Source organism: Tyto alba, unplaced genomic scaffold (assembly GCF_018691265.1).
Source record: "Tyto alba isolate M040663 unplaced genomic scaffold, T.alba_DEE_v4.0 Super-Scaffold_29, whole genome shotgun sequence".
In the NCBI taxonomy this organism is placed as follows: domain Eukaryota; kingdom Metazoa; phylum Chordata; class Aves; order Strigiformes; family Tytonidae; genus Tyto; species Tyto alba.
The window spans coordinates 11,763,621-11,787,914 of NW_024881303.1; the positions used below are offsets into that span (position 1 = coordinate 11,763,621).

At 42.2% G+C, this 24,294-nt stretch overlaps 1 protein-coding gene across 2 annotated transcripts in view; it reads right to left on the bottom strand.

The window, feature by feature from the left end:
- The window catches only part of ASPG (asparaginase), a 48,401-nt gene extending 34,746 nt beyond the window's left edge, over positions 1-13,655 (bottom strand). Inside the window, exons 1-4 of one of the 2 annotated variants that reach the window (XR_004405516.2) lie at positions 13,387-13,655; positions 7,424-7,553; positions 3,809-3,920; positions 926-1,051 (exon numbers count right to left, since the gene is read on the bottom strand). Coding sequence is in view for 1 of the 2 variants with exons in the window: in XM_032981714.2 (XP_032837605.2) it covers positions 926-1,051; positions 3,809-3,920; positions 7,424-7,553; positions 13,387-13,564 (546 nt within the window). In the remaining variant the exon portion in view is untranslated. The remainder of the gene's footprint in view (positions 1-925; positions 1,052-3,808; positions 3,921-7,423; positions 7,554-13,386) is intronic. The other variant, XM_032981714.2, reaches the window with a different exon arrangement.
- Positions 13,656-24,294: the final 10,639 nt, after the last annotated feature.

Below are 24,294 nucleotides of genomic sequence, written 5' to 3' on the forward strand. Positions count from 1 at the left end.
TTTCAGCAATGAAAAAAAAAAAATCACATGCTTCATTGCTAGATCATATGTCAGGCAGATCTTCAAGCAATAAAGCCAAAAAGAAACTAAAACCTTGAATATGATGTATCACAAGTAGACTGCCCCACGTCAAGAGAGTAAAGTGGGAGCCTACTCCTTCCTGGACTTTTGTATTTTGACTTCAAATAGACCACATGTGAAAGGGAAGTTATGAGAAGGGGGAGGGGAATTTTACAGTGCAATGTTTCATCTCTTCTTTGTGATTAGAGCTGTATTTTACGCTCAAGCAAGCTATTCTAGTAAGACAACCCCTCCCCCTCAGACAATATGCAAAGGGCTGATCTCCAGCTAAGAGAATGAAAATTAATAAATATAGTCTTTAGATGAAAGGAAACAGACCATGTTAGATGCTTTGTGGAACAGAAATGATCAAAAATGCATCTAATGCTTAGAGATTAGTAAAAAGATGATAAAGAATGCAACAATGAGTAACATAAGATGGGATAACAACTGCTGAAGTAAAAAGTAATAAGCTTCAGGGCTTTAAAAGAAAAAAAAAGACAGCTAAGAAACAGTAGCCACCTGAGGCTGGAGAGATGCTTCTCATATAAACCGATTAATACACAATGGCCAATGACAGGCTCTTATACCTTTCTCTGAAGCATCTGGCCCCAGCCATAATGAACTACTGGTCTGATTTCATACAGAGTTGTAAAGTCATTAATGATAAAATTATGGGGCAGATCCTCAGCTGGTGACCCTGTCAATTCTCACTAATTTCTATCAGCACTGTGACCATTCACCCTGGCTAGAGGCCTGCCCTGCGCTACTAAGCTATACAGTGATAATCAAGATACTACCTAGTTTTGCATATAAAAAACCAAAAATGGGGCTTCTGACTTCAACTTCGAATTAAGTCTATTACCTGAGATCCTGTCAGAACAACAGTTTTACCCAGGTTCTCACACATGAAGGATAAGGCTGAAGCTGTATAGGCCATGGTATCAGTGCCGTGAAGTATCACGAAACCATCGTACTTTTCATAGTGCTCCTGGAGGTGGAAGGACAGTTTTGACATTGTTAGAGCAATGCACTGGTATCAGCAAGTAAGGTACATACTGCATTACTTTTACTGATGGAAGCAACAGCATAATACTTTAAAGGGTACTACACGCATAATTCCTCCTAAAATTATCCTGTTTTCAGTTTAAATACAATTAAGGGTTAATAGGACACTAAGCACTAGAGCCAGTAATTCTAATTATGGAACAGTCAGAGATTGTTCTATGTATACATATTAATGCACCATTTTTAAACCAGAAGACTGCTAATTAAGAAAAGCTTAGCAATGGCTTTAAACGGGAATGTTAACATATGCAAATTAGTCGTATAGTCTGATTTCTTGTTGCCGCTTTTACTTTAGGGATTACACCATTTACAAGGAACAGATCAGGCAAACCAAGGCTATCATAACATATAGAAAAACCAGCCCATTTAATCTGGGTGGCAGACAGGCAAATTGCCAGTGTAAGAGTGCCCTCTTCTGTTGAAGAGTCATCCTTTCTGTAGCAGTATCTGACTTCTGCAGCAAAAAGCGATGAAGAGGCCTCTTCTTGTTTGTTAATTTACATACACATGCTGTTTTTTGAGAAGTCCCTTAGACTATCAGGCATATACAGATGCAGAAAAGAATTTTACAGTAACTTTAATCTACATACAATTCCACACAGGAGTTGTTTTAATGCAAAGCCATGAACTGAACAGTTCATCTTGTTGAAATAATCTGCTGGCTTTTGGAGGAAAAAAGGAATTGGTTCCTCTATTTCAAGAGTGATGCACATAGTAAATACTGTAGTGAGAGACATTGATGTCTCTGATGTAATTTGGTAACATGGAAAGGATTACATAGAAGTCTAAACAGATATATGAAGTGCCAGCATGGGGAAAATAAGGGGGGTTGCCATAGAATTAAACCATTTACACCACTTATGCTACAGTAGGCAAACACGCTTGGCATGTCCTGATAAGAAGGTCACCTCCAAACTCACCTGCAGATTTCTACTTGTCCTTTTGCTATTTATTCATTAATACTTGTGCCTACATGTTGTTACCTACTGGAAGTTTCAGGGGATTTCTGCTTATCTCTAACAGATTAGTCAGCAGAACAACAGCCGCTGTTGCAAGGTCTTTCTGTAAGCCAAAACTATAGCATGGTGCAAAAAGTGTGCTGTAGTTATTCACCAATGCAGTAACCAGATAAGTAAGTTTCAAGAAGGGCTAATATCACAGAAATAGCCACTTGTCATCTCTAACTCAGCACGCTCACGAGTATTTTCAGCCTTATGAACCTTATTAGATGTGAAAGAACATAGCTTGGTTTAACCTTCATCATGTAAAAGATCAGGCTGGCAATTAAGGAGATATCCCACAGAAACATCTTAGAATGCTTAAGTCTGGAAAGTCATCGGCATGTTACAGCTGTGCCGAGTGCATGTCCAAGCTGAACACAAAGTGGCAGTGTCTATACATAAGCCGGACAGTCCAAGTTTTTTTTTCCCCTTGTCAGCACTTTTCACTGGGATTACACTAACTGGATATTTGTATACACATAGAAGCTGCATTCTGTGTACAAGAAAGAAACACTTTTTTTTTTTTTTTTTTTTTTTGTAACAAAACTAAGTGTCATTAAGGAAGAAAGGTAAATTCTCTCTTGTTCAGCATGGAATTGCCACCTTCTACTCTTGGCCTTGGGCTTTCCCCGACCACACCCCTGCTCCATTCTAGAGGCTCTCCACCTCTACACCAGCTCCATCCCTTCTCTGCCCTGATAAGATGCATTCGACAGGAGGAGCATCACCCCCAGTTTGGTGGTTTCAGGATTAGAGGATTTAAAGCTGAAAGACTGCTACCTGAATCTTCATCATCGTTCCCTGCATTATTATAGTTTGCACTCATTGCTACAGCTTGGTCGAGGAAGAAAATTTGCACTATAAAGTGTACTATCGCAGAGAGAGCAGGGGTAGGAAAGCAGTATCTTACTATGCCCACTGTTATTTATTGCTAGCAGCTATGTATGAATTCAGGGTATGAAATATTTGAAATGCTTTGTATTTCTACTTTCTTAAAAGCATGCAGCTAAGTTCAGACACAGGGACAGGAGCAGAGAAATGCTGATATAATCTAGAGAAGGATGTAATGAATTTATCTATATATGCAGAAATATCTAGGGCTTTAAAAATTTCCCAGTGTGGGAAACCTAGCCACGATAGCATTTTTCCTACAGGCTGCAAAACCAATGCTAGTCAAGTCTGTCTGTGTCCAGAGTAAGAAAGGCATAAAGATATTAAATTATTTTCTATGTCAATAGCCAACTACTAAGCCTTTTGAACACTCAAATGATGTGTAACTAAGCAACCTTCAGTTAAGTCACCTACACCTAAGGATTTTATTAAACGTTTTTGGACAGTGCATTTCAATCAACATTTTAGAACATATCAACCAACATATTACAAAACTTATTTAATCATTGCTGCAATTTTCCTATTTATTTTCTTGTACAGAAATATCACTGGAAGAACTATATAACTTTAATGAGTTTGCAACATTTTCAAAAGGAAAAAAAAATTGACAAGCCTTGCAAGCACAGTACTTGTTACTTTGCTAGTAACTAAGCAAGGTACTTAAGATTTACATTGTAAATAAATATATACATATAACACTGCTGAATTGTTTTATTTTGCTAAGTGTACTAGAAATACTGCTGGTTTTGCTTAAGCAACAAATGAATACTTATCCCACACCATAGTACCTCAAGTTTCTTTGCAATTTTAGCCCAGTCCTCTGGCGTCATGTTGGAAGAATCAAGCAGCGGTGAGAGCTCAAGGATTGTGTAAAAAATTCTTTTGTTTTGCTTAGAGACACTATGAAGAAAGAGAATTGGAAAAAAAAACATTCTTAGAGCTCATCACTTCTGATTTTTTCTCTAAATCAGTAGTTTTCACCCTTTTCCTCTCCATCCCCCAAGTCTATGGCAAAAAAAATGGTCTCATCACTAAGTTCCAAATTTAGAAGTCTACGGCTTGATGTGGTTTAAAGTACAAATCCCTAAATTTAATTTAATAATAAATACAATTTGGGAGGCAGAGAGGAGCTGGCAAAACTGAAGACAAAAAAGAAGAACACAGATTTACTTTAAGTTTGGATCTGAGTTCTAACAAAAGTCTATAAGAAGCCTTAAGGTTTAAAAATTCTTCATAAACTACTGAGAGGAATCTATAAAGCTCCCAAGGTTTATAGGGGGTCAACAGAACAGTTGCAACAACTTTTTGATCCTTTTATAAATATAAATAGATACTCTATAAATAGATAGTCTTCCTTGACACAATGGGTATCTTCTCTTAAGAGTCTTATGACTGGGATTCATTCATTTTAGAAGATCCACTCTTCTCACTTTCACTGACCTCAGATTTCAGAAAAAAAACTCTCCTGGTTAGTTAAGATTTTCAAGTAAACTGTTGCCTTTGCTAGTATTAGGCTAACTTTGTAAAACCCCAGTCCCAGCCTATTAGGCCTGTTGTCACCTTGTTATGAAAGTTTGCTATACAGTACTAGCTGTCTCTTGTTATGTTGCGGAATTTAAGCATCTGATAATAGCAAAAAATTTTAAAACACTGGCATTGGTTGAAAACAGAGGCCTCAGGACTATGCACTCACTGGTGATCAGTTATTGGCCACTGAACAAGTGCAAACTTGACAGGTGGGAAAAGTCTGCTCTAAGCACAAGAAAAACAAAACAAAGCAACTATGCAAGGGAAAAAAAAAACAAACCGAAACCAAACCAGTCAAGCAATAGGATAAAGTACCTGTGGGACTGAGGAATGTAACCTTTTCAAACATCAGTGTGTAGCCCAGCAGATGGTCACCAAAGATTAAGAAGTGTCTAAGCTCTCAAACATCTTACAAAAGTACACAATCCCAAATTTGGAGGGGACTTACCAAAGGTGATGATGGTTATGGAATCCCAGTGGGATTGTCCTAGCTCTAAGCGTGCTGTCTGCTCAAGGACCAAGGGTCTCCCTTTCTCCACCTGCCTATCTCAAGAAATCCGACTCTTCAAAGACTTTTAATTTACCAGCCAAATGGCCTGCATACAGAGCATGTGTTTTACCCCACAAAACATGCTCATTTCTCTACATTAACTTTTTAACCTCTCAGAATAAAGTCAACTACATATAAATTCAATTTGACAGGTAAGATTTGGGGTAACAGAAGAACCCTACTACTAATATTTTCTGCTACCTTTCTGAAGCTTGGAAGGGGATAGAATAACCACCATTTTCACCCATTCTTGTGTTAGTTGGAATATGTTCCTATTTAGCAATGCACTAGCCAACATGCAGATAAAAAAGAACTGCTAGTGGGCCAGCTCTCCCATCCTACTCGCTCTTCCAGGCAGAGCCATCTGGAGCATGTTTAACAGAACCATCTTCAGAGCATTCTCAGTGCTTTTCCACTGCCCGAGGATGATGGAAAGTCCCCTGCCAGCTGTAACTGTGACAGATACTTCATCCTTTACACTGGAAGACAGTCAAAGGCTATAGAAAAGACCAGGATACTGCATGGATGCATGAAAGTTCCCGAAATAAGCTGCTTAGGACACAGAAAAGTTGGTTACCTTCCCTCAGCATTTGCAATAGTGTTTTGTTCCCACTTGCTATTCTTGTCTATGTTTATAGCAGTATAAAATATACAAAACCAAGAGTCAATTATCAATTAATCAGCTAATAAAATCTGCTGACCCACTCCCTTTATGAGGCCTGTAAGACAGTTGTGTACAGCAGAGAGAGCATTTAAACAATGTATAATTTTCATTAAAAACCAGTTGGCACACTGTACCTAAAAAGTTAGACTTCATATGAAAAATGGCCTTGTTGGATATCACATTTACACATGCTAAGAGTAACTTCGGAAGTCAGTTGAAAATCTGTGAAAAGAAAGCTCCCCTGAGGATGTGCTGTTTAAATAAAACAACACACCGACACCAGAGACCTGCCTAGTCTATGACTTCTGATGTGTCTCTCTAAAAGGAGATCATATTGTTCCTCTTACATCAAGGTTATCACACAGATACACAAAGTTCACAACATACTCCTATTTTCTCCCCTCAGAAACTCACAATATTTCTCAACTCCCTAGTTAAAATATCACTCGGCTAGCACAAAAGAGAAAATGGCAAATTGCCATGACTAACCTCCAGAAATGGCACTCAACAATGCCAGAAAAACAAGACGAGATTGTTTTTTAAACCTCAGTTTTTGATGTGAACAATTGTTACAAACTTTTCTGTTCTTTATGGAAAAGATGTGCCAGGAGAAGTATATTTAGGACTCAAATACAGTTTGTTGTATTTCAAATTCCTTAAGGTATTTAAAAGTTATTCAGTTACAACCACAGTATCGTAACAGAGCTCCATTTTTCTTAGTATAACCGTTGTATCTAACACAAACTGTATGTTCACATCAGTACTACTCTACCGGGAGTCTATTTCTTTCCCCTTTACCCCTTTTCCTGCCATCTGCCTTTTAAGTGATTACATGTAAAAGCTTTACACAGAGACCTCAATACAGAATAGAAAGAAATTGATAAACCTTACATTTTCCTTGTATGTTCTGATTTTCTCCTTAAAGATTAAATAATATCAACTTTTACTGTTATAGAAAAACAACTATGGTCCCATTTATTTTTGAATGACTGTGTAAAATCATCCTTTGTGCAAAGTTAACATGTTTACAGGGATACAGTCATTCATCACAGCTGGGGAATATCTCAAATTAGCATACTGCCCTCCAAATAAAACCTATAAGCTTATTAATCATTGCCCAACAGTGAAGCAGCAATGCAGATTAATTATAAGCCCACTGCTTATTATCATAATGTTGAATAAATTTGGGAAAGACAATCAGCTTTTAGGGTTTTTTTAAAAACAGAAGGTCTGCAGAATTAAAGCATGAGGCCTATTCACAGATGCATTAGATGCTACTTTTTCAGACATATGCTGAAGATAATTCACACAGAGCTGTATATACAGTTTTCTTAGTTTCTACTGAATATTTGTAAGTTTGCACAGTAGCAAATTAATATCCAAAACAAGAAAAAAATGCAGGACTAAACTGCCTATAACAATTACTTGTTGCCTAAGTGAAAAGTTATTTCTCAAGCAGCTGTAAGACATTTCATTGCAAATATATCAAAACAGACATTTTCTGTTGTGCCACACATAGTAGGCCTTTTCCTTTGAAGTCAATATAAGCATTTCTGCTAATCTCATAATGGATTCTTCACAATAAATGTTTGGAGATGTAATCATCTGAAAATTAATAAGATAATTCCTAACCCTCCCTCTCCCCAAGAAAAATATACTCACGGGAGCACCAATGTGTTATCTGGAAATTCATGGAAGTTGTTCAGTTTTGTTTCCTGGGCATATGCCTCATCATGCAGCATCGGCATCGTTCTCAAGCTGCTTACTAATTTATTGGCTTCAGGCGCAAGTCCTTAAAAATAAAGAATAAAGGAAGTAAATGAAAAAGCAGGGATAGAAGGAAGCGAGTGGCTCAGTAAGGAGGGAAGAAGTCAAGCTACACAGCTGTTTGCCCATCCTTCCAAATTAAACAGTCTATTGCCAGTTTAAGAATGTGAAAACCAAATATAATCAATAAATCTCCGTGTAGTTAGTCTTTTCTTTATTTGAAATAAATAAATCCTTTAGGAAAAAGAATGTTACAAACCTCCTTCATATCAAATATTCATGTTTTACCTAATTTTAATTATTGCTTGTTGCAAATACCTATCAGCAGTAGAGGCAGGAAGCCAATTTTTGCAACTGTAGCAAAAAGCTACCATTCTCTTTTACATTTGCCCTAGCTATTCTCTACCCAGTGGCAGAAGTCTTACAAAACCCTGAGCATTATTTTGTACTATAGGGCTGTGGTATTTTTACCTAAGCTTCTTAGCCTACAGCAGTATTGGTACAAACAGCAAGGTACGACTGTTGGAAAGCTGCAGGTTATGTCTCACCATCAACAGCAATAGCATTTCCATAAAGAAAAAAAGAAGTAAAAGAGAAAGCTAAAACAAACCCCACAGTAGGTATTGAGCATTGACTGATACAGACAGAGATCTAGATATATACTGAGATAGAGAAACCTCAGGTTCCCAGAAGAGTCTTAACGAAGCGCTCTAATCACCTCTTGAATAGGTACTTTCCACTAGAAGGTTTAGGACTGAGCATCTCAAATGCCAAGAGGTAGAGAAGTTGCATAAGCTGCTGAATGGAAAAAGTTGACAGCGTGCATGCATCTTAAATTCCATTTACCCTCTCTCTCACTGTGATGTCTTTCTCCCTGTGGCAGGGGCCCTAGAACAGTTAGGGCTTAAACTAGCCTAAGTACATTTAGCGTTTGCTAGATCTGCAGGTGTCATGACTGCAGCCAGGTATTTCTAAGTGAATCTGCATGCCGTTCTCTGTCAGCCAAAAATGCACTTACATTTTTGATGTTACAATCCTCAGCATCATAGAACTGAGTTCATTTGTGAATCTAACTTGCAACTCATCTCCCAATACCCTGTTTCAGGAACGACAGTGACAGTCCTGGCATCCAGAGTCAGAAGCCACCCTCTTTTTCTTAAGTCTGACTTTTTGAGATGTTTGCCATTTAGGGAACTTCCATCAGAGGTACTTCTTCCTGGACTTCAAGATTCTACCGGTGTTACTGTCCAGTTCAATCTCTATGAATGTGTTTTATACCATCTGTTCAGATGGCAAACAAACTTTCAAACCTCACTATTCCACTTCTTCTAGTTCTAGTTAGTCCTAATTTGAGGCCAGGTAATTCTCCCCTGCTTCCTAGTTCTGTTTTTTTTTAGAAACAATTCTCATCCAAGTTGGCATCTTTTTTTTTTTTTTTTTTTTTTGCTTCACCTTCAAACAGCAGTTTATTTAAAATACTCCATAACAAAGAGATCATTTTCAATAGTATTTCTATCTTTTTCCATTCACTTTCCAAACTGATGGAAAAATCCTTAAGAACTCCCTAATCTCCCTCCTGGCTTGCCTTAAATGAAGTAGGAGGCCTCTTCATAGCCAACTTTCTCACAGGATGGCAACAGCATTTGAGTGGATTTGCTTGGATTCCTGCCAGAATACTTTGTTTTACAAAATATACTTAACATGCTTTCAAGCTTTGGATGTTTTGTTCATTCAGCTATAATCCCTGCTTTTCCTATTAAGGATGTTCCTAGCTTAGTCACAAATGGCCACTTCTGCTGCATTTGGGTATAGTCATTTGGCTCTGAAATGCAGCCCAGTTTCAAGTATTTTCTGATCATACTTCTGTTTGTCCAATGCTCATCTTACTCTGAATACTGACAATGGATTACACTGTTAATTTTTTGTATTTGCCCCATGAAGTGAAGAGCTGATATACGTTAATATTCTTAAATGCCTTCTCTATAAATGGCAGTTCCTCATCACTTCTCTTAATCACAAAACTGTCAGAATTTTTCAGTAATTGCTGGCACTGAACTGAAACCTTTTTTTAAGGCATTCTGCAGATGTATACAAGATGACCCACTCACAGTCTCTGCAGTCCCCTAAATGCATTCACGTTTAGCAGTGTTTTCTGCTTTACAACTTCAAGAAGCAAACACGGGGGAACTCAAGTGCAACTGTTTTAAGAACACTTCTACTTTATTATGCATGGGAAACATCTTTTGTGAGGCAAGCTTGTTAACCAAGTATTTGAAGCAACTTCACCCCTGCAGAGAAGAGGCAGGCTGTGCAACTTGTCCAAATAGCTCTCATCAACTTCTGTCCTTTCCCTCTTTAGCTGGCCAACCCCAGCATCACAAAGCGGACAAAGACAGAACAGCAAACAAGGAACTGTGGCCGAGGAGAACAAGCATGGTTCTGTCTCATCTACAGTCAAGGACTCTGCTTTTCACTCTGGTGTTACAGGTAACACAATTACAGCTACTTGCCAGTCAAGATATCCTATAACCTGTGCTGCAGCAGAGAGCAGGGAGCTGGAAAAGTCTGAAACAGCTGGGGCAGTGAGGCTCTGCACCCAAGAGACCACAGGCATTGAGGAGAAGAAGCATACTGCACATCAGCATACTGAAATCATCATCCCCAGTCCTAACAAACTCTCCATGTGGAGGAATACAAAGGACTTTGCTAAATCAGTTTTTAACTATAGGAATATCAACACAAATAGCACGTGCATCTGCGATGTCAGATCCCCAAAGTAACGACTACATTTTGCAAAAGCAGAGAAGCAGAAGTGTTCTCCAAAATATTAATTTCTGCAGCTGTACTACCTGGAGCTTTTGGAAGTGAGGTACATAGGTTTCAAGCAGAAAAAGGTTTGGACTACGGCAGCCAATCCTCTGGCAGTCAAGTACGTCTAGAAAAGACAGATAATTAACTAAGTTACCCAGGCAGACTCTCTTCCAAGGTAAGTATATCTTTCTAAGAAGATTTAGCTTATTTCTACCTGTATTTGTTGGGTCAGTTTTTTCTTAATATTTCAGTTAAAAGCTAGGAAAGAGATCCAGCCCACACACTCAAGGAAAAGATCTTCCTGAAGGCACCAGCCAGGAGGAACATTAGCACAAACTTGATGCAAAGATTAGTATCACAGTAACCTCACTAAGGAATGCAGTAAGATTCTCTATCTGAAATGAGCTACCAATAAGCCCAGAGAGGCTGTTGTAGGAGGAAATAAGTAGGAGGAAGTAGAAGGAAGAAATTTTTAAAATGCACTGAAATGGCCTTATTTGACAGCAAAAACATGAATGCTGAGTCTGCAACTGAGTCTGGTTGTCACCCAACTCACACAGACTATCCATCCTCTGACTCCTGAGCAGATAACCTGTAGGTGTGCAGAAAGTCCAACAGGTCCAAGACATGCTGGAGTTGCCACACATACACAGGTCAACTGCAGATCCTCTGCAGGAGCTTTACAATCGCGTATCATGATGATAAATAATTGCTCCATCCACACACAATGAACGTAGGGAGTGTGATTGTATCGGTCTTGTACATGCGGGCAGTTCTGCACAGGAACATATCAAAACTGTCTGATTTTTAAAATTAAACCATCTTCTCCCAGCAACTGAAAAGGCCATATAAAAGCTTGTAAGCCTAGATAGAAATTAGTTAGGTAGAAACCGAGCTTGATCCCTTCACTTTGAACAGTTGCTGCTATAAAAGAATTTGTGCAGCTCAAGGAAGCTACTTCTGTTCACCTTGCTTGAAAGAAACACTTGTAGTTCTAGGTCTGGTTGTAAGCAGGCACTTTCTATCCATTAATAAAAGAAATGAGCATCTATTGTTTTTTCCTTTGTAGCATGCCTTTCCCATGCCCTTTCACCAGCTTCTGTCTGAACACTAAAGACTGCCAAATATTTTGAAAGAGGTACTCCAGCTGCTCTGCTGCTAGATCTGTGCATGAAAAGCAGGTTGAAACCCTCACCAGGATGTAGCAAGTCAGCATCATTGGATCATAACTGTCAGATTGTTTGCACATGCTTTAATGATTGACACTTGTTAAACAAAAGGGGGGGGGGGGAAAAGGCATACAAGATGAGAAGAGGTTATGGAGTTCACTTATAAAAGAATGAGCTGTAATTTTAATTTATTTGCTTAAAAAAGGTGTTTGGGAAACTGAGACAACAGAAATAGTAAATTATTTTAGTATAAACAATGCAGAGTGAGGAAGGTCGCCACATGTCATTTTAAATGGGTTTTTTTGTTGTTTTTTTACAATTTTGGTAGATTAAATACAAAAATGACAGCCATAAAAAAAAAGCAGAACAACCCCTTGAAGCATCTTAAACAACCCATTAAAGCATCTTAAACAACCCCTTAAAGCATAAAAACAATCAGCCAGCCACCATCTTCTGAGAAGGAAGGATATGTATTATAAAAAAAACTAGTCTAGGAAGCTCCAAGGTGAAGTCCTAAGTGTTTCAATCCTACAAATGAGTAACTGAGATGGTATTTCAGGCAGGGGCTTGAAATTCTGTAGTAGGGAACACAAGCACCTACTCTTCTGAACCTAGACAGATACAGGCTCTGGAAGTCCTGGAATGCTCCACTGCCTCCCAAGTGAAAGAGCAGGGAAACTGAATAGATGTTCATCAAAATTGGACTGCTTCCCTCCTCCCACCCCATCCCATCCATTACCCTCTTTCCCTTTATAGCAACACTGGTGAACGCTCAGCAAGTCAGACTGGGCTGCAATCCATTCTCTTCCCCAGACAGGCCAGTTGCCTGTTGCTGCTGGCATCCTCTGGGATCAGTGCTTTCTGAGTGAGGGTCTAGTGGTGCTTAGGTGCCACCCCAATCAGACTGTGGATTGGGAAACTGGGGGGGGGGAAGGGGGGGCGTTGGGTGAGTTTTAGGCACCTACATACTGACATTTAGGGGCACCTGAAAACACATAGCATAAACCTGTAGGTGCCTAAGAAGCTTTCAGGTAAAATGCAGGCAGTATACTGAGACATCTCAGAGTCCAGCTTTGGATTTAAACATTTTTCAGCGAGTGGGAGGGGGTTTGGCATGCCTATCCTTTTCATCAACACGAGTCTCACCCTCCTTTGGTAAGGTAAAGCAGAACTCTTCAATGATTTCTTGAAGGAAGTCAAGAGGTGGTGGGAGAGGAGCAGAAGCCTGCCCAGAGGCAGGTGAGCACGGATGCTGCATCTGATCTCGCTCGTTATGACACTTGGCAGCATGTATGCTGCCACACTTGCATCAGCTGCATCTGTCAGGTCACCACTTGAAAATCCTTGACGTCGCCACCGCATCCAACAGCCCACGCTCTTCCCAGTGGGAATGGGAGGCACATGCTCTCCAGGTAGCCTGGGACGGTGGCTCTCTTGGAGGTACAGACTGCACGACTAGTATGATTAAGCTGCTTTCAGTTTCAGTGCACAAAGGAGGGGGAAAAAAAGACTCATAGTTCAGGAAACACACTGTCCTCAGCCAAAACCTGCCCTAAGATGCTGTGAGACCCACTTGTCAGAAGGATGACTATCAGCTAAGCTACCGAAATGACCAGCTGGTGCGAACAGAGGGTTGAGAGGAAGGCACACACCCTTCTGGCGTTGCTCGTACCAGTTACGAGAAACTCAAGGATGCTGAACTGCAAACCGCGCCAGGGCGAGCGGTCACAAAGCGAGGCTGTTAGCGAAGGAAGCGGCAGCCTCAGCCCCCGCTCGCCAAGCCGACCCCCCCCCAGCACCCCGCGCCGGGCCGGTTCCGCCGCGTGCCCTGAGGGGCGGCCCGCGCCCGCCGCCCCGCTCCCCCCGCCGCCCCCTCACCCTTCACGTCCTGCACCATGCCGATGGTGCCGCCCGTGTTGATGACCAGAACCCGCGCCTCGGTCTTCGAGCCGTCGGCGGAGGCCGGGGGGCAGCCGGGGCGGTCCGAGGGGCGGGTGCCGGACAGGGCTCTGCCCAGAGACCGCGGCCCCGCAAGGCGCTGCCTCGCCGCCTCCATCCCGCTCCTGAAGAACCGCTACCTCCCGCCCACCGCAGCCCAGGCGAAAGGGGAGTTATAGGGCAGCGGCGGGGCCGCCTCTTCCCGCCCCGCCGGCCGGGCGGGCAGCGGGGTGGGGCCTGCCGCCCGCCCGCGCCGCGGCGCTGCCCCCAGAGGCGGGGAGAGCCGCCATGCCCGCGCCCGGGCCCGGGCCGTGAGGGGGCGGCGGCCGCAGCTCGAGGGCAGCGGGCGGGCGGGCGGCAGGTAGAACCGGGGGCGGCGGGGCCCCTCGGCCCCGGGGGGGGGCGGAGGAGAGGCGAGCCCCGGCAGCGTGCGGCACCACCCCTTGAACTTTGCGCCGCTGCGACCGCGGGGCAGCGCCAGCCCCCGGGGTAAACGTCAAGGTCCTTCATGCTTGAAGGAGAAGCAGAGAGCAGCGGCGCTTTTTAGGCCCGGAAAGGAGAAGGGGGTAAACAGGGCTCAGGGTCACCCTGGGCGAGGAGAGCTGCGTTATCCCTTCGCTTTTTTTTTTTTTTTTTTTTTTTTCCAGAAAGCTCTTGGGGAAGAAGGTGGGAACCTCCTCAGCTCACCTGGCCTCTGAGGTGACTCGTTCCTACCAAGTGGCTCCAAAAGCAGGCAGAGTGATGTGGGCAGCCACCCCTGCCCGCCATTTCAGCTTCCTAATCTGGACCCTCCGTTTTCATCCAAGTTTTCTTGTGAGAGGAAAGAGCTTCCGCTTTCAGGCTGTGCGTCAAGCCCTGGGCCAAATGGAGACGCTGGTACAATGCTGCCTACTAACAACTGTAATACAGAAGATAAGGGTTGTGCCAGAAAGGTCTCCTTCAGCAAAAATAAGAGCTATGGAATAAGTAACAGTCAGCAGCCTACAAAACCTCAATCTAATCAGACTGATCTCTTTGTTAAGTCAAGCATCCATATACATTTCTCTGGTGTAGACTATATGGTAGTATTAGCCCACAAACTCCCTTTATTTGAGCTCTTCTGTCCCTTTGAGGATATTCACCCTCAAGGATTGGTATTTCCTGAAAACCTGTGACCACAGAATGGTTCATGATACAGTCAGATCCAACGTGCTGTTTTAAAAGATAGCTTTTGTTTCTGAGAAGTCTTGCCAAAAGTGCTCAGAGGAAAGCAAGCTGTAATGGTCAACAGAGATGCCTGGTTGTGCAAATGATGATACCATCTCTATACCAATAGCTGGGACCTCTGAAAAAGAAGTGAGAATAAAGAGGAGTGGGAGGCCTACTACTTCAATCTCAGAAGCTCTTAATATTTGTCTGTTTTATCCTGATGATCATCTCTGCTGTCATTGGCCATATCTGAAGCAAACTGGTTATCACCAGGAGTTGAATTCAGTGATACCGAAATGGACGTTTTCCATGTAGTAGGGATACTGCAGAGCCTTTGCTGATGCAGAGAAGAACATAAAGGAAACAAGCGTAGGAAACAGTGACAGGTATACACATCTACCTCATTTCAGTGCTCCAGGAGAAACTGCAGCAGAAATATTGCCAATAGCCCTGGTGATGGTGATGCTATAGTAGAGTTGCTACTGTCATCAAAATAGATGGAATAGCGCTGAAATTATTACTGGCTATGGAAAACGGTGATGTCTTCTAGTTTTACAATAGCAGCAATTCCTCCAGTCCTTAGTACAAAGCTGAATATCATAACAGAAAGAGTGGTGAATTTCCAGTTTAAGGTGCAGAAGATTCATCTCCGTCCTATTCTAGATTGTAAGCTTGTAGCTCCAGTTTATATTTTTCTTGTTTGTTACCAGTGATGTGCTAGGCATTTCTCAAATTCTCCTCCCTCTTCCTGTAACAGTCTTCCTAAGCTTTCAGACTTACAAGCCCTTCTTCAGCTCAGATGCTTCAAATAGAGGCATTAAGCTTCAAAACTAAATACAAGTCTAGGGTTTAGTGCCTGGGTAAAAATAGTCAATATATCTGTATTAGAGGGCAATTTTGCAATTGTGAGTAATCCCCCTTGATCTACTGGCTGTAATTGTCTTTCTAATGCAGCCCAGCCTGATAGCTTTCATTGCTGCTAGGGCGCTTTGCTGACTCACACTTGACCTGTCCATAGGACCCCCAAGCCCTTTTTGCACAGCTGCTACTTAATTTTTCAGTCTCCAGCCTGTACTGATTCATGCAATTATTCCATCTCAGGTGCAGGACTGTGCATTTGGCTTTGCTGAATTTTACGAGGTTCCTGTCAGCCCATTCGTCTGCCTTGTTGAGGTCCAGCCTTGCATTTCAGGTTGGACCATTATTCTGCTTTTAGTTTGTCCCTAAAGATCAGCCAGTTCAGGACTCTGCACTTCAAGATGACCTCCCAAGATAGCTTACCTACTAAATTGCTGAAGAAGTCAACATCTGCTCCCCTAAAGTCAGAGCCTTTAGTCTATTCCATCTCTTCCTCAATTCTGTAATATGAAGGCCTGTTTGTAAAACATGCCCTGTTTGCTTTGCCTCCAGATATACCATAGAACTGCTTGATTGGAAATAGGAAATATTTTGTAATACCTGTTTGCTTTTCTTAGTTGCAAGAAGACCAAGAACTCTAGCAGAGATTGTAGCCAGCAACTCAGCATCACACTCATGGTATCATGTACCTAATAAGGCTTGACTAATGTTTTATTAATGCTTAATTTTTAGTTAGTAACAGATGGATTACTTTGTAGCTGCGGCATATATCAGTGCTTGTTTATTTGAGACTTACCTGCTGTCTCAGAAAAATCCCCATCATGGCAGTCCCTGCTTCCCCAGTAATAACAGCTGCCCCTTTTCCTTGAGGATCATAAGCCCTGCTGTCTCAGACACTGCAGCCAGGTCTGCCCTTGACTGTCATTCCCTGACCAGCTTGTTGGTGAGTAGCAGATCCAGGAGAGAACATCTGTATTCAGCCTGTCCAGCACCTTCATCCAAAAAAACTGTCCCTGATGTCCATAAAATCTCTTGGATTGCTTGTCCCTCCTCCGCACTGTGATCTCAGATGTTGGGGTTGTAGAGTCCCCCATGAGAACCGGGACCTGTGATCAGGAGACAACTTCTCCCTAGTTGAAGGGGTCCTTGATGAGGTGGCCTGGTTTAGGCACTGACCACAACACTGCCATTGCAGCCCTCACTGTGATCCTGACTAGAAAGCTTTCAAAAATCCTGTAAACGTTAGTCCAGAGTACTCTGTGCTATGTTTACATGGAGCGCGAAACCAGCCCCAGCCCTCACCTTCCTTGTCTTTGTGAAAGAGCACCTGTTTCTATGCATTGCCATACGTCCTTCACATGAACTCTCCCATCATGTCTCTAATTCCCATACCATCACAACTCTTCAATTGCACACAGACATCTAGTTTCTCCTGTTGGTTTCCCAAGCTCTGTATATTAGTATACAAGCACTTGAGGCAGGCCCTTGGTTGTCCAACTTCCTTGGGTGGGAGAGAACCTCCCCTGTTGCCTACTTTGGTGTATGCTTCCACCCACTGATGGTCCTAATTTTACGTCTTACTCAATAATTTTTCAAGCCTATTGACAAAGATGTTCCTGCCTCTCTGTCACCAGAAAGAAAAGACCAGCCCAGGTCTTTTCTCTTTGCCCAGGAGGAACATGGAAAATGTCACCTGGGCTCCTATCCCTGTTGCTGCTTCTAAGAAACAGAAAGCAATTTGAGATGATTGTTTTACTAAGACAAAAAAAAAAAAAAAAAAGGCTTAATGCAATGCACAGCATAAAATATGTCTATAAGTATAAACTGGGGGCTCAGTTCCCGCTGCATATCACTACAGTCATACTGGAACTGAATTTTTGGAAGTGATAAATCAATGAAGATTAACACAATTGCAAATAGATGGCTTTTATGACACCATATTTGCAATTAATTTCAGTGTACAAAGCTCTTTAGAAATCAGTTCACATGAAACATGTATTTCCCAGATGTTTTATGTATTTAAATGAGTAGATTCCACTAATACATTACAAGTCATGTATTTTTCACTGGATAGGAATCCACAGAATTCCCAATAATTCAGAAAAAGGGTCTTAGAAGAGGGGTCAACAGCCTCTATCTCACAAAAAAAAGACAAGTAATTTATCTGGATCGGTTTAGGTGAAACAGGTACCTGGTAGTCTTAGTCCCTGCTGGTTCTCTCTCTCTCTCTCTCTCTCCCCCCCTCTCTCTCTCTCCCCCTCCTTCACTTCATTCTACATCTGAACTTTTCCCTGGACTCTCCCTAGTTATTCACATTTTGTCCCTTAAATCATAGTTCCCTCAGGAGCAGTGCTTGATTAAGCAGGCTTTGGACCTCCCACTTTACCCCAGTCCCTTCATTCCAATCCCACTTCATGTGCAGCTGTCCAGATGGCTGAACACTGAACGGTAATCAAAATCAATGGGGGTTAAAAAATAATCCTGGGGAAAAAAGATTGAAGTACAGAGTGTTTTCAGCCTGGGTTTTCTGATCCAGCTTAGTGCAAAGGCCCACTAATTGTTATAGTGGAAAATCAGAAGTGGCAAGAATAGAGATGGAAGCAAAAAGCTGAGTGAAAACCATTCAGCACTGCTAATTTACCACTGTCTCTTCTTTTTCCATACAAAAACCTATTGTATTTTAAAAAATAAAAACTGTGTGCTATTAGGTGCATACACCTGATAGTCACTTCATATGTTGGAACATAGAATTCTGAATGAGATCGCTGGATTAGAGAAGTGATCTGAAGTAAATTGCAAAATGATATATAGGAATGGCTCTGCACAGGCAGATGGGTGGAGGACAGAAGGCCAAGTGGTACCAAATCCAGAGAAACTATCTAGAGAGTACACAGGAGTAGCACTTAAATAAAAGATGTTGAAGAGAGAAGAATCAAAGTGGGGAATCTCAGAGATGTGCAACACATGTATTTTCCTGAAATGATGCTACTGGCAACAGAATATTACCTAAGAGGGTAGAGAACTCAAGCTTGAAACTTTCATTTCCAAGAACAGCTTATTTCAACATTTCTAATAGCTCAACAAAAGGCCCAGGCTGTGTGTCTTAGAATGTAAGCCTGGAAGAAACAAAAGGATCTCTGAAAACTTAATTGGCAAGGCTACATCTAAATTAGTGATTTTCTTGCAAGCAGAGAAGAATGATGGCCTTGGATGACTTAATGTGCATGAGTTCCAGGTTTGTTACGAGTTTGAAGCAGGGAATTTTGGAATCAGAATACCAAAGTGGTATTTAATATAGGAAAGTGGTATTTAATATTCTGTATCTAATAGCATCCCGTATATGAGAAGGAATACAATGACACTCACTAGTTGGAAGGAGTGTCTGCAATCACAGCCAGTTTGTTCCGGGTCTCTAACATCTGGCTACCAGCCATACAGTCTGTCAACATGACCTTTAGCTGCAAGGTTGGGAAAAAAAACCCCAAAACTTTAATGACTGAATTTTCTGCTGGTTAATGTTCTCACAGTTGTTCTGAACATTGTGAATCAAACAAGATTAGGAAGAAGGTTGAAGAAGGGCTTCAGGTTGTTAGTCCTTGCGTTTTTTAATTCTGCCAGAAAGCTGAAGTGTTAGGCTCTGTGCATCACCGATCACCACTTTGAGAACAGGGACACTGTGTCTCAAAACTGGCTGTATTGGCAAAGGCACTGGGTAGGTCTGTGGGCATTTGGCCAAGAAACTATCCTGTCTCAGTCTTGGAAGCATAGCTCTAGAAAAACCATGGAGGACACAAAACATGCCAATCCAGACATGGCAAGTCAAGAGCAGCACTCAAATGACTCAGTAAGGAGAAGTTTCTGCAGGTACCTCTCCTCCAGCTGTGGGGTGTGAGTTGCCAACAGATCCTGCACCTGGTACTCAAGAGTACAGTTGGGCACTGGCAAGGGTGCAGGCTTTAGGCAAAGTAAAATAAGTGGTTTGGCATCGAGAACTAAAACACGATTGGAAGAAGGCAGACAGGGTGCATGAGCACCAAAGTGCAGTGTGAGTCTCAGGCCTCACAGAAAGGGCTGACAAGATAAACTACTAGTGTTTTTTAAGGGCTTCAGAAAATGAAATAAAAAAATAATAATAGTAAAAAATAACAATACATCCTGACATACACGTAGGAAAAAGGGAACAAATGCCAGGATGAGCTAATAAACCATGTAAATGCAGTCAGCCTCACTGAGGACATGGAGCATGCTGTGAGCAATACACCAGCTTGTTGGCAGGAGGTGAAGGCCAAGGACAGAGCACTGTGTACTGGTTAGGTTAAAATGGTTCTCCATTCTTGAGTAGCTGTGGCACAAGAAGTTAGTCTGAGGGGATATATAGACTATCATTCAAAGAGAAAAAAACACCTGTGAAACATATCTTTTGAATAACAAGTCTGAAATATCGTAGATTTTTCTTACCTGTCCGGTGGCCTCAGCTGCATTAGCAAACCTACCCGCACTGAGGTGGTTTGGAGAGTTCCCTGCCCTCCACAGGAGTCGGTTTTCACCTGCCGAGGTCTACAACACTGGTCCTTTTCTGCTGATCCCACCTCCATTATTTGGGGGGTTGTATTTGATCCCCCCCGCCCCCCAAGTGCTGTGACTTGTTTCCTTGTTTCTGCAGCCCGTCCAGCCCGCGTTTCGCTGAGCCTCGTCCACGCCAAGGAGCCCTGGCTGCCATGCTCATGGGCATGGTGAGCTCACCTTCCCGATGTTCTTCCTCCCTGCTCTGGGGAAAGCAAGTCCCAGGAACTGGCTGAGAATTGTTCCTTTTCTTCTGTTCATAGTCATCTTAATCACACCATCACTGCTTTATTTTTTCATATGAGGTGTTCATTATGCTGGCTCAGTAGTCTCTTAGCTCATCAGTTCTGCATTCTGTTCAGACTCAGTCAAAACGCCAACATAAATAACTCAAGGTACTGGCTGAGTTTAAGTTACAATAACAATTATTAGAACAATATGACAGTCATCGCGGCAAGGTGAGGGGGAGGCAGGGGGGAGATAAATGTGGAAATGCATCTTTCTCCAGGGTTTAAGATCAGCTCAGTTTCATCTCAGTAAGTCTGTTTTCCCTTATTGTTGCTTTAAGATTTTTCTAGAGCTAACAGCCTCTCCAGCCCAAAAATTCCTTTTTATTCCAATCCCATAAATCACTAATCCACAAAAAGATAGAATATACAACACATTCCCTATTCACCCCCAGCACTAGGTAAAAGAGAATAAGACAATTGGCTATTTTGGCCAAGTCTTCTACTGTTACATTACATGAATCAAACAGTGGTGCATATTCTGGGATTGTATAGATAATCTTTCTTGTGTTTAGAGAGACTATAAAGAAGAAAATTATGTAATAATAAAAAAATTCTATTGTAAACTATAGCCATTTAACTACTTCTTACAGCAGGTAACGTGGCCCTAGATTATAATCTATGTTTCAGAACAGTTCGCAGGAGCTTTTCATTTACTTCAGACAGAAATTACTTCAGATTATATTAAAACTAGTTATTGAAATTATTCTGAACTGGGAAAACTATCAAAAGCCAGCCAGCTCAAACTGTCTGTACACCAATACTTAACATGAGGTAAATACAAGAATTATGTAATACCATGCTAGAAGATTCAATTTAAATTTAACTGGATTTATAATTGTCAAGTGATCACATGAGACTATATTGTTGGAGCAGAAAAACACAGAGGAAAAAAAATTAAAGACTGCCTCAGTTCAAATAAATTGAAAAACTATAACCTGAAAACTGGCAGCAATAAAAATAAGACAAAAACTTACATTTTAACATGAAAATAATAACATCATCGGTGAATGCTTTCAGGAGCATGACACAAAGTTCTGAGTTGAACTTGCTATCTTGCATGTACACACAGAGGAAGCATGCAAGAAGTCCTTTCCGCTCTGATTCTAGTCTGTGATATGAGGGTTTAAACACACTCTTACAAAACATCCATCTCTAGAAGCAGTTTCCAATCATTCGTGTACTTCAGCTGAAAGCATGCATTTAGCAAGTGTGAAACCTTACTTCCAGCAGCACTCCTGTAGTCTCTGGAAGCTCACAGGTATCACAGACTGTGCTTCCCTGGGTGGATTTCTCATCCTGTGGCACTGGCATCCTATGGGGGTCTCTACTAATGTATTAGCTTCTGTAACTATCCTAATTTTAGAACTTGCTATCAGCAGCAATCACTTTGGTTTTTTTTTTTCCCAGTGTATTTCCACTTCCTTATCTTCTACTTCATAAATAAAATCCAAGAAATATCTACTTAGAGGATATATAAAACAGATTTGAAGCGTCCCTTTTCAATTCCTAATTTAACTGGTGACTGGGGAGGAGGAAGCTGTTTGCACACAATTGCCATCCAGACTGAGTAAAACTAGTTCAAGAGAGAGCTAACATTTAAAACTAGAGAAAGCAGAGGAACTCCCTAGAGCTGTTTTCTGTGATCTCTTGAAATATGTGCTTTGGAAGATACTGTCCATATCAAGAATTCTAATCAAATCTTACCTACTTTTCTGTCTTTTAAATGTGGGCTTTCTGTCCTTATTAAAAAGATGGACTAAAAAAGCCCCAGAGATACATATGCATCCTTTGTGCTGTTTGTTCACTGATTATGTGGTCTAGATTTTCACTACTAACAGACCCAAAAAAAGAGCTTTGCAAATGAAATATTGCTGACAGCTGTACCATTCCATTTTCAAACACAAGTATCCAGGGAGAAAGTTACCCCCGAGTGTTTTATTCTCTGTTTAGGAAGAAAACAAAACGAGAGAAGTGAAAGATTTAAAAACCCTTCATGGAGTACATGAAGAGCAAATACAGACAGAAGAAAGAAAACCATTGCAGTGGTGTGTTTGTGGAACACCTGGGGCTCATCACTCTGGCAAGGAGAGGAGACAAGATTCGTAAGTATTGCACGAAAGGGGCGTGAACTCGTCCAACCGCGAGAGAAGTTTTGTTGGCAGCTTTTTGGAGGAGAAAGCTGTCTCTGCACTTTTCAGAGAGCAAGAGGAAACAGACACCTGCATTTGGAGCACACAGTTTCCTTCCCTCCTTCCCCTGAGCCAGGTGGCGAGCCCACTTCTCTCTGTCACCAGGTGACCACTGCGAGGGAGGGAGGGACCTGCTTGGGGGAAAGAGCGAAGGCCACAACCCCTCAGGAGGGCACATGGTGTGTGCAGTTCACTGCTGCCCCACTCACCTCAGCCTGCCCGCCAGCTCACCGGTCTGCTGGTGAGCCCCAGCACCCAAACTCAGCTCTCTGCCCCCTTGGAAAAGGCCCCAGGGTGCCCCACTGGCTCCAGAAAGAGCCGAGAGCTCATCCCTATGCCAAGAAACAGCTGGCAGGACCTCCCCTGTCACCAAGAGGGCGACTCCCCTCCCTTGAAGGAGTGACACCTGGGAAGGTCCTGATCCCGTCCCCCAGGGTGGAAGAGCTCCCTCAGCAGAGGGAGCGACCACCATACCCTCTGCTTCCCCAAGGGATTGAAGTCATAGCGTTTACCAGACCAGACATTTCTGGAACTCGAGAAAAAGCAAAATATGGGAGCATCAGACAGAGATGAGAGCAACACCCACTCGTGTGGCTGTGCTCAGTGCCTAAGAAAAGAACAATCTATCTTTCTACAGATTCATCAGATTATCTCAGAGGTTGCCTCTTCCCTCAACACTCCTTGGAGGGATTAATATATGCCTTTCTCCTTCCTGAGATATATCCTCTTTTCCTCAGATTTCTTTCATTTATTAGCTTCTTTGGAGTTTTATCTGCTTTTCTCCAGGTTCTTTTACAGAAAGAAAATGCCATATCAAACTAGATATTGATGATGGGTTTTGTTTTTTTTTTTTGTTTTGTTTTCTGTTCAGTTCTGCCCTTTTCTACATGCTAAGGTAGGCAAAAAACCTCATTACTATGCCCCTTAAAAATGTGCTAATTCTTTTCCCAAATCAGTATAACTACTGTCACAGTATATACCAACACTTGTATCCTTGTTTAAACTGTGATTCTATCATTTATCTTAATTCACATGGCCTTTTTCAGACATTTGTATGGAGACTGGCATCTCAATTTAATCTGTTTTAAGGAGTGTGGCAAATGTACATGTTGTGGTTTGAACTCAGAGGCCAACTGAGCACCATGCAGCTGCTCACTCCCCCCTTTACCCCCAGTGCTGGGAAGGAGAAAATAAATCAAAAGTCTCAGGAATAGAGAGAAGGACCGGGAGGGATGACTAATTATGATCACAGGCAAAAGGCAGATTCGTTAGGGGAAGAAAAAAAGAACATCAATTTAATTCAGACACTAACAACAACACTTAACAGAGTAGGACAGTGAGAAGCACTGCCACATCTTGAGAACACCTTCCCCCCACCCCTCCCTTCTTCCCGGGCTCAGCTCTGCTCCCGATATCTCTACCTCCTCCCCCAGTGGCGCAGGGGCAGGGAATGGGGGGTGCAGGCAGTGCTGCCGCTTCTTTCTCTGCAGGGCGGTGGGAGCTCCTTGCATTCGTCTGTTCTTCCCCTCTCATGGGAGAGTTCTCCACAAACTTTCTCCACTGTCCCTCCCACGGGCTGCAGCTGTTCCTGAGCTGCTCCAGCCTGTGTCGCTCCCACATGTCCCAGTCCTCCCAGCACCAAACTACAACAGCGGGGGCTTCCCACAGAGTCCCGGCCTTCTCCAGATGCAATCACCTGCTCTGGTGTGTGGCAGGTGCACCCGCCCGATGGAATTGTGGCTCCCTGGCTGTTGGACCTT